Source organism: Narcine bancroftii, chromosome 8 (assembly GCF_036971445.1).
Source record: "Narcine bancroftii isolate sNarBan1 chromosome 8, sNarBan1.hap1, whole genome shotgun sequence".
Classification (NCBI taxonomy): domain Eukaryota; kingdom Metazoa; phylum Chordata; class Chondrichthyes; order Torpediniformes; family Narcinidae; genus Narcine; species Narcine bancroftii.
The window spans coordinates 10,747,427-10,758,613 of record NC_091476.1 but is presented as its reverse complement, the minus strand read 5'-3'; the positions used below and the strand labels follow the sequence as shown (position 1 = coordinate 10,758,613).

The 11,187-nt window shown below is 42.0% G+C and overlaps 1 protein-coding gene and 1 non-coding gene across 2 annotated transcripts; both read left to right on the top strand.

Annotated features, from left to right (window-relative positions):
- The first annotated feature begins 5,113 nt into the window (after window positions 1–5,113).
- On the top strand, window positions 5,114–5,304 carry LOC138742151 (U2 spliceosomal RNA). Its single transcript, XR_011343950.1, has one exon. It is a non-coding gene; the product is annotated as a U2 spliceosomal RNA (small nuclear RNA).
- Window positions 5,305–6,206: 902 nt separating this feature from the next.
- LOC138741969 (S-antigen protein-like) lies at window positions 6,207–6,797 on the top strand. Its single transcript, XM_069896167.1, has one exon. It carries the CDS (start codon window positions 6,207–6,209, stop codon window positions 6,795–6,797), a length of 591 nt encoding a protein of 196 aa, XP_069752268.1.
- The last annotated feature ends 4,390 nt before the right edge of the window (window positions 6,798–11,187 follow it).

The window sequence follows — 11,187 nt, the reverse complement described above, 5'->3', positions numbered from 1 at the left end:
TATTTCTCCCATCTCATACGGTTCCTGACATAGTTCACCGGTCCCATCATCCAGTGGACCTATTCTATCCTTATCTGTTCACATATCTGTAAAAACCCTTGGGATTCACCTTTGCCTTATTAGCTATGGACTCCTCATACCTTCTTTTTGCCTTTCTAATTTCCCTCTTAAGGTTCTTCCTGCAATCTAAGAAACGACCATACATCTCCTCAATCCCTTGTTTTTTATATTTGGCATAGGTCCCAAACCAACTTCTTAATTTCACCAGAAAAACACGACTCTCTCAAACCTTTACTATTCCCCTTCGGCCTGACTGGAACATAAAGATCCTGTACTCCCAAAATCTCACCCCTAAATGCCCCCCAAATTTCCTCTACGTCCTTTCCAACAAAAAGATCAGCCCACACAACTCTCTGCAAATCCCTTTTCATTTCTCCAAATCTGGCCTTCCCCCACTCGAAGACCTTCAACCTCGGACCTGACCTATCCCTTTCCATTATTAAACTAAAGCTAATGGACCCATGATCACTGGATTCGAAGTTCTCTCCAACGCTTACCTCCGTCACCTGCCCCATTGCATTCCCAAACAACAGATCTAACACCGCTCCCCCTCTAGTTGGCGTCTCAACATATTGCTGCAAAAAGCAATCCTGAACACAATGCATAAATACTAAGCCATCCTGCCCTTTTACTGACTGCGTTTTCCAATCTATGTTTGGAATATTGAAATCCCCAACCAACACCACCCTATTTCTCCTGCACATCTCACCTATTTCCTTGCACATTTGCTCTTCTAGTTCCCTTTCCCCATTTGGAGGCCTATAATATACCCCCATAGTAGTAACCTTATTTTTCAGTTCTACCCACACTGCCTCTCTCGATGAGCCCTCCAGTCTACCTTGCCTCAGCACTGCTGTAATATCCTCCCTGACAAGTAATGCCACACCTCCCCCTCTTAATCCACCAACTCTGAAACATCTAAAGCAGCAAAATCCTGGAACATTCAACTGCCATTCACAACCTTCCTTCAACCACATCTTGCTAATGGCCACAACATCATAATGCCACATGTCAATCCACACCTTTAGCTCATCCAGCTTCCTTACTATGCTCCTCGCATTAAAATAAATATATCTCAGGGATCTCCAACATCCTACCTTCTGCATATCCTCCTCTCTTCCATTCTCACAATTTTCACTACAATATCTTTTTACTATTCCCTGCTTTTCCTCCCTCAAATTATTAAAACATCTCTTTCCTTAGCCTAAAAACCCTCAACCTGCTGTCCTGCCTAACTTGAAACCCTGTCCCAACCATACTAGCTTAAATCCCCCCCTGACAGCCCTAGCAAATCCCCCTGCCAGGAGACTGGTCCCTCTGGGATTAAGATGTAACCCATCATTACGGTATAGGTCCCATCTTCCCGAAAAAATGTCCCAGTGGTCCAAGAACTTGAAAACCTGTCTCTTACTCCACCCCATTAGCCACACATTTAACCTCCACCTAATTCTATTTCTGCCCTCACTGTCACAAGGCACAGGAAGCAATCCAGAGATTACCCCCTTAGTGGTCCTCCTTTTAAGCTCCCTACCCAACTCCCTATACTAATTCTGCAGGACCACTTCCTCCTTCCTTCCAACATCATTGGTACCAACATGTACCACAACCTCAGGCTCCTCACCCTCCTCTATTAGGATGTTCTGAACATGTATAGTCACATCCCGGACCCTGGCACCAGGGAGGCAAACCACCGTCTGGTTTTCTTTATCGCGTCCACAAAAACCTCTGTCTGTCCTCCTAACCATTGAATCCCCTATAACTATGGCCCTTTTCCTTTTATCCCTACCTTTCTGGGTCACAGAGGTTAACACCACTCCTCTGCTCACCATAGTCTGACTAACCCCCTCCTCAGAACTCAAGGTGGAGTACTGATTTCTGAAGACTACAGACTCGGGTGCTTGCACATGAACCTGACCCCTCCCTTTCCTCCTCCTAACAGTAACCCACTGCCCCTCCTCCCGTGGCCCCTGGGCGACCACCTGCCTTAGCTCTTGTCTACAATAGCCTCATTCTCCGTAACCAGAGTGAGGTCATCGAATTGCAGCTCAAGTTCCTTGACCCGGTCCTTCAGGCCACACTCCTTGTCCGTGATGGCCTCACTCTCCCTAACCAGAGAGAGGTCATCGAGCTGCAGCTCAAGTTCCCTGACTCGGATCCCTTAGATGCTGCAGCTCACCACACTTAGTGCACACGTGGATGTCTGGGAGATATGAAGACTCCTTGACTTCCCACATGTGACACTGAGAGCAGAAAACTGCCCTCACATTCATCCTTCCTCCTTCTCCTCACACCTTACAAAGTAAAAAATCAACAGATATATATTAAATTAACCGTGAATGTCTTACCTAGTCCAGCATGCTCGTCATCAGCCTCCGCTCGCCTGCCTCTCGAGCCAAAGCTTCAAGGACCCACTTCTTCACTGTGCCACTCACTCACTGGGCCATTCCTCACTGGCCACTCCCCTATACTTACCCTCCTTTTATTGGCCCCGTGACCAATTAACCCCTTCACTCTCTCCAAGCTCCTCCTCCTCCAGATAGTCACCCGAACTCCAGTTGCTGCCTCCTCCAACTCACGGCCCGAACCAAGTCTTTGTGCTGTGACTGTCATATGTGAGGGGATGCTGATAATGCTTTGCTTATTCTTCCAGCGAAGACGTTGCCTAGGTTGCCAATTTTTCAAAGCTTTCCTGAAATCAGAGATCATTGCCATGGGCTTGAGCCAAGTCCTCAATTAACCAAAGGTTGTGCTGGCATCTTAAAGGTGACAACTGCAGAAAGTCAAATCAAAAGTCAAGTCAAACCTTGAATCAGCATCAGACTTTATTATCATGAAAACATATCACAAAATTTGTTTTGTGGCAGCATAAATAGTGCAAGAATTGCTATAAATTGCATTTTTAAAAAATAAATAAATTAGTACAAACATAAGAGAATGCAAAGTAGTGTCTGTGTTTAATGTCCATTCATAAATCTGTTGGCAGAGGGGAGGAAGCTATTTTTGTACTGTTGGCCCCTGTAACTCCTTCCTGATGGTAGCAGTGAGAACAGGGCATGGCCTGGGTGGTGAGGGCCCTTAAGGATAGAGGTTGCATTCTTGAGACACTGCATCTTCTAGATGTCCTTAATGGAGTTAAGACTAATGTCCATGATGGTGCTAGCTGAGTTCACAACTCTCTGCAGTCTCTTCCTGCCCTGTGCATTGGCACCATACCAGACAGTGATGCAGCCAGTCGGAATGCCCTCCATGGTGGACATTTGCAAGAGCCTTGTGATATATCAAATCTCTTCAATGTCTAGACATTGGCAAGCTTTCTTCATGATTCCATTGACATGGAGGCCCAGGACAGATCTTCAGAGATGTTGAATGTGAAAGTTCTTAATCCTTTCCACTGGTGACCTCTTGATGTGGACTGGTTTGTGTTTTTCTGATTTCCCCTTCCTGAAGTCCACAATCAATGCCTTCATTTTGCAAGGTCGACGTTGTGACACCACTCAACCAGCTGATCTCTCCCACTCCTGTACGCTTCCTCATCGCCGTCTGTGATTCTGCCGACGATGGTGGTGTCATCGGCAGATTTGTCGATGGCATTTGAATTGTGCCTGGCCACACAGTCGTGTGTGTAGAGGAGTGGGCTAATGGGCACGTGTTGATTGTCAGTGAAGAGGAGATGCTGTTTCCGATTCGTACTGACTGTAATCTTCCAATGAGGAAGTGAAGGATCCAGTTGCAGGGGGAGATGCAGAGGTCCAATCCGAAGGGAATAATGAGGTTGAAAGCTGAGCTATAGTTGATGAAAAGCAGACTGATATACATATTACTGTAGTCTACAATCTGAGACATCATGTTCTTTTAAAAAACAGTCAAACCCAGTATTGTATGGGGAAAGGGCTCGACTATTTTTGTCTGAGCTTCAGCTAGAGATTATATTCATCAATCTAATTACCACTTTTTTATACATTAGCAAGAAAGCAAATGTTTCTTTTCCATGAAGATTGTGACCCTATAACAAATGACCCCATTCATTAGAAATTATTCCTTGAGAACAGAAAAGTCCATTTTAGATTACACAAATAGAACCATAAAGATCTAACATGGAAAGAAAGCTTAACTATTTTGAATGAGAAAATAAAACAAATATAAATTGGAGAATATTTTGTGTACGAGTACATTCAAAATCATATATGTGGATAATATTATGAGGAATTAATCTGAATAAGTAATCTCAGTGGTTTCACACACATGTTGCGTGGCTGTGACTAAAAATAGAAATGGCTCACTTGCTTTTTATAAGCCAGTGAGTGCACAGTTAACAATGTTGGAAGAAAGCCTGCAGTACATGGATGCATGAACACACGGACAGAAGCCCAAAGGGAAGAAGCAGAAGGCAAAAAATTGCTTTGAAGAACAATTCCAGCTGTCTTTTTTTCTTTTCTCCATTTTTTTCCCCTTGTCATGTTTTTCACTAGTTTTGAGAGCTTTTAATTTTAACATCCATCAGTCATTATTACAAAACAGAATGATCATTGGATATTTTTTCCTGCTCTTATTGTCTTTCCAATTCATTAGTTGAGTGGGTCTCAAAACAAGTTCAAGTTTACTTATCATCCGATTGTACAAGTACTACCTGACAAAACAGCTCCTCGGTGCAACACACTGCATGCACTCATAACATGAATCATATGCACAAAGCTTATATACAAATATGAAAATAAGAAAACATTATTCTTAAATAAATAGTTGAGTCATGGAGGGTTTGTTTGAGTAGTTTAGCTTTACGCACAACAAAAGCAGGCAGGGGGCATTTGAAATCGAGGACTCCCAACTGCTGTTGCAGTCCATCATCATTTTCAGTTGTGAATGGGCAACATTCCCCCCCTGCCCTTCCCCACACTGGCATCCCAAAGGGATTCTCTCCTCCTCTAACATTAAGCAGTGGACTCGGCTCCATACAACACATGACACCTGTTTATTGCATCACTTGTTTTAGGCACCATTTTGTAGCCTGGGAACCCATAGAACAAAGAGACAATGGCAATGAGATGTAAACTTAATCACTTCTCGGCCTTTTGGCTAAGATCAAGTGTAGTATCTGTTCTTATCAGTTTAATATCTGATACATCCCTTATCTAGGGACTATATATTAAATTGATTTTTGGAACAGGGAGATGGAATAGGGGCTTGCTCCATCCACTCCACACATCGATCCAGTATTGCAGTGCCTCTGGTAACGGTGCACAAGAAAAAAAAAGAGATGTAAACTTAGAGGGTCTCTAAGGATGCGAGCTCTTTTGGTGAACTTCATCATCCACATGACCTGGATGTTGGTAATCTGGAATTTATTGCCCAAACATATTTGCCCTTGAATTTAGGAGGTAGTTAAGTGTTTTTGTGCATTAAGGCCATTTGTTAAGTAAGTACCTATTCAACACAGTCCAATAGCTTTCCCTTACAGTTTTTGCAACTGGTGATGCACGATTAATTGCACAAAGACTGAAGTAATTGAAAGTGAAGACTTTTATTCTTAAGAGATGGACACCATCCCTCTGTTGGTCACTCACACTGACCTGGCAGCCTTTATGGGGGAGAAAGGGGAGGAGTCATGAGCCGGCCGGTGAGAGCAGGGTCAAGCAGGAAAGGTCACATAATTTATATATAACGAATATGTATAACAGTGCTTTCACCACAACTAGGCATTTTCATTATTATTTAATTCAAGTGGATGAGGTGGCCCAAAGAAAATGACAAGGTTCTCACATCCGAATCCTCCTGTTTGACATGGTAGAAAGGAAGACCCTTAAACCTGGGCTACAGAACAGAAGTGGACATAAATTTCTAAGCCCTGTGCCACAATGGCAGATATATTCTCTTTATACTCAGCAGACATAGTGCAACCATGGAAAACTGGTCCGCATTCACAAACTACACCTCTGTTACAATCATAGTAAGTACTGACATATCCCCCAAGTTTTTAAACAAAGAAGGGGGCAATGAGACACATGAAAGCTGCTCTCCTCTTTAAGGATGGTAGCATAATCTTTGAATCCATTTTCAAGGCAGAGGTAGATCAGTATTTGAGCAACGAGAGAGAAGTTTACTATGGATAGACAAGAGAATGGAGATTTGTACTTGCAGACAGATCAGCCATGATCTCAATCAATGACAAAGCAGCCAAGGGGCGAAGCAGCCAAGGGGCGAAGCAGCCAAGGGGCGAAGCAGACAAGGGGCGAAGCAGACAAGGGGCGAAGCAGCCAAGGGGCGAAGCAGCCAAGGGGCGAAGCAGCCAAGGGGCGAAGCAGCCAAGGGGCGAAGCAGCCAAGGGGCGAAGCAGACAAGGGGCGAAGCAGCCAAGGGGCGAAGCAGACAAGGGGCGAAGCAGACAAGGGGCGAAGCAGCCAAGGGGCGAAGCAGCCAAGGGGCGAAGCAGACAAGGGGCGAAGCAGCCAAGGGGCGAAGCAGACAAGGGGCGAAGCAGCCCAGGGGCGAAGCAGACATGGGACGAAGCAGCCAAGGGGCGAAGCAGCCAAGGGGCGAAGCAGCCAAGGGGCGAAGCAGCCAAGGGGCGAAGCAGCCAAGGGGCGAAGCAGCCAAGGGGCGAAGCTGCCAAGGGGCGAAGCAGCCAAGGGGCGAAGCAGCCAAGGGGCGAAGCAGCCAAGGGGCGAAGCAGCCAAGGGGCGAAGCAGCCAAGGGGCGAAGCAGACACAGCTTCGCCCCTTGTCTGCTTTGTCATTGATTGAGATCAGGTCCTTGTTGACAGTAAAGACACATCAAACTGCCCAACTAACATTTTGACTTCATGGCTGAAATTCCATAGAACATCTGCTGTTTATCCATTTATGAAAAATTTCTATGGTGCATGAACTATTGAAAAATAGTTAATGACTTTTTAAGTAGCTGCACAACACATTGCTCGATTTGGTTCAGGAAAAGGGCATTTCAAGTTCTGATTAATGAATTTTGACCAGTTTTATTCACCTTGAGAATCCTCAAAATCTGATATAATATTAGCAGTCTGTTGGAAGAAATGTTCCTATTACTTATGCTACATTATATCCCAGATATTTCCCGATAATTTCAATTTTTTACTAAATAATTAAAAAAAACTTCATCTGAAAAAAAAATTCTAATTTCCCTGATCTATTTCTTTGTTTAACTTCGTCTCTTTCCATACTTTAGTATTACCCACTCTGTACTTGCAATATTACACCACAAAATGTTTTTGCGCTTTGTCAGATTCATCTTATCTGAAGTTTGGAGCATCACTGTGCAATCGTCATTAGCACCTCTACACTGTTCCATTTTTTTCAAAATAGTCCAATAGTCCATCAACTTTTATGATTCATGCTTGGCATCCACTAGCCCCTACTCATCAAAAACAAAATGGATTTTATTAACTTCTGTTCAACCTTGCACATTGGGAGGTGAGACTCCTGGCTGGCTCAACAGAATACTCCATCTACTGGGAAACTGCCGATACTACATACCTGCTATATTGGGTCTGTTTTCATCAGACCTACTCCTCTGAACTCAAATGATCTAACATTAATTTCCAGATCTGAATACCCTTTTTTTTTGGTAAATAATTTAATTGCCCAATTTTACAAGCTGATTAGTTCACTTATTGAATAAAGATCCATCATAGCAGCTTCCTTTCGTCTGCTCTTCCTAACAAAGGTGTCCGACAACAGCAGATGGTCAAAAGATGCCGTGAACCCCTGTTTGTCAAAATCTCCTTTAATTAAAGAACCAGAACAAAATTTCCTGAAAATTATTGCAACAGCCCATACTGGTACAAAGAAGACAATTAAAGAGCAAATATGTTCAAAATGTGCAAAACCAATGATAAAACAGTAAATGTGGTATACATTCGAAAAGATAAATGATTGTTTCTGGCCTGACAATGGGTGCACATCTAAATGTTTCTCTTTTCCATCTTTGAAAAGGTTCGATTTTAGATTTCCGACATTTTTGTTTTGATTTTTTTTGTGTGTCTTTTCTTCAGCCACTGATCTACATTATCACATTGTGGACAGCCCCTGTTGGTGGGAAGAGAGTCTAATTAAAAATTAACATTTGAAATTTTGAATTATACATGGTCTATAATTTAAAAAACAATGCTGACTTTTTGATTTCTCCTTCAGACCTGCAGAAGCTGTGAATTGTCATAGAAACAAAGAGCACAACATGTACGTCAACTTTTGCGCTGATGAATAGGTTGAATGAAACATTTAAACCTAATTTAAGCAAATGTCCAACATTGTCAGAACAGAAAGATGTCATTAGCTTTTGAGAAAATGCTCAGTTGCAGCCAGTTTGATCCCAGCAAGAGAAAAGAAAGTGGTAAATGAACTCTTGTTTGATTATGAGAAGTATTCGAAGTCTGGCCGTATGTTCAAAATTCTAATGCAATCTGGTGACCTTTCACAGCCTGTTTCACCTTCACCTGCAGCACTTGGTATTCTGACTTCTAGTGTGATGTTGATAGAGATAGAATCTGGTACACGGTTAGCGTAGCAGTTAACGTAATGCTTCTGTAATGCCTGTGATCCAGGTTTGAATCCGGCACTGTCTGTAATAAATTTGTACGTTCTCCCTGTATCTGCATGGGTTTCCTTTGGGTGCTCTGATTTCCTTCCACCCTTCAAAACATACAGGGGTTGTAAGTCAATTGGGTGTAATTGGGCAGCATGGGCTCATGGGCCAGAAGAGCCTGTTACTGCTGTTACGAGCCCAGAGGACCCCAAAACCCAGCAGCAATAGATATTCACCAAGACAAATGGTTACTTAAACAAAGGTTGCTTTTAATTATCTTTAAACATGAAAACAGAATCAGACTTTAACTTATCACTATTGACTTAACTAATCTAACTTAACCCCCTTCTAATTCTAAGCGCGCATGTATGTAATGTGTGTGTAAGTTCAGAAAAGTCCAATCTCACTTCTCATTTCTCTAAGTTCATTGGTTGGAGGGAATTCTTATACTGTGCACAGCATTTAACATTTATAAAGTTCACCAGGCTTTGGTGTTTGAAAGGTAAATGGTTACCTTTCAGGAAGGTTCTTGTTGGTTTAGAGAGAGAGAGAGATATCCACAACTGATTCCTTTTTAATCAGCCACTCCAATGTCTTGCTGATGAAACTTGCCCCATCGGGGTTCTCCAGATAATAACCTTTCTTTCAGGTCACCACAGAGTTCATTTTTGTTTCTCTTATTCCAAGGAAAACATTAGACAGCCAGTCCTCTCCTCTTGCATGAACCACAAGGGCTTTGACCAGGCTGAATTAAGGACTCACAACCTGTCTTCCAAATAGGGTTTCCCACAAGCTTGCCAGCTTGTCCTGTTCCAGTCCCAGTTGCTGTTGCTGCCTGTAACACTGTAGAACTGATCTGTGTGTGTATGTGTGTGTGTGTCTCTCTCTCTCTCTCTCTGAGAGAAAAAAGCCTGTTTGACTCTCTCTGCTTGCCAAACCGCGTCCCTCTTAGAATAGCTCCAGACAATCTGCGGCTCCAACAAGATCTTTCATCTGTTGCCTTTTTGTAAACTACAATCCATTAGTGAAATATCCTGGGCACTCTCCAAAGCTTTTGCAAAGGCTCTGGGGTCGATATGTCTAGCATTAGCAGAGCTCCAGTAATTTAAATAAGATCTGTTTTAAAGTGTTTGTATGTGACCTACACTAAAAAAAAATGCCACACTTTATCTCCCAAAAACATACAATACAATCACAACATAATTTGTCACACAGTGCTGTACGTCAAAATTTAAAATTTACCAATTTTTCACAAAATCATAAAATAACAGCATAATACAGCGCAGAAACCACCCTCTTGCACCCACATCATTCATGTTGACCATAATGCTTGTCCATGCTAATCATGTTTACCTGCATTAGGCCTGCATTGCTCTTTGCCTTCCTTATCTAAGTACCTGAGCAAAAGCCTTCTGCATGTGGTATCTCCCCATACCTACTCCTCTGGCAGCTCGTTCCAGATAATTACCGACCCTCTAGTTACTAGAGGGTACACGGTTGAGATGCTAGCAAAAAAAAATTAAAAGTGAATTGAGGGATAGGGTTTTTCCACAGAGGGTACATACTCTTGAGCCGTTATTGTGCTGTATGTCTAAATTAAAAATTAAAAGGTTGCCCACCCCTAGACCCCACTGCCCTTGGAAAAAGACATTGTGCCAGTCATATTTGTATATACCTCTACCTGCCCAATTCTGAGTTTTCTGTAGAGTAGGAGAAGTATTTTCTACATTGCTTTCAATGTTGATAGTTTGTATTAACATCAAGACTGGAAAAGTTGCCCGGAGGCTACGAGGAAGTCTGATAGTCATAGAAAACAACTATGGAATGTTTTGACATAGTCAAGAGAAATTATTTCCAATGGCTGGTTTATGATATAGATGAATAACAAAAGAATAACAAATTATATATTGTCCATCAAATACTCAAAGTTTAAAGGTACTACATAAAATGATGATGGTCAGAGATTAACAAGTAGTCACCAAAGGGAAATTCCTGCTCTTTCCCTGTACTTATTTCCATCTTTCTAATTGCAAATAAATTGAAGAGATGGGAATGGAGATCAGCACTCAAAATGTTGACTCACACTTGAATGGGCAAATGAATGCATTCTGTACTGGGCTATTCTTTGACTTCAGACCCTGAAAATTGTTTACATGTTTAACTGCACTTTAAAAGGTATCAGTCAATGTTCTTAAAAGTGGATCTTCTGCAAGGCACTGATTGGTAATCAATTCTTGACAAAAAAATACTGTTTTGACGCTTACTACCAAATTAAGACAGAAGGTGAAACTTCTGGGTAATATCTGTCATTTCTGATGTAAATTGGATGATGGGATTTTCGTTAATTTTTGCTTTAAAGGGAATACTTCTACTATTACAATAAGCATTTTAAAATTAAGTCCTAAGAAATGAAATATAGTAGTTTGTCCATATTTTAAATTCTTCAAAAAATATCATCCAGTGATTTCTGTCAATAAGTAATTTGTAGCTTTCTATTTTTGCCAGTTTATTCAAGGTAATTTTATACAAGTCATGCCCTTGATGCATGCCCAATACAAGGAGGACAGTTTGTTCAGTCTTTCCTTTTTATGATCA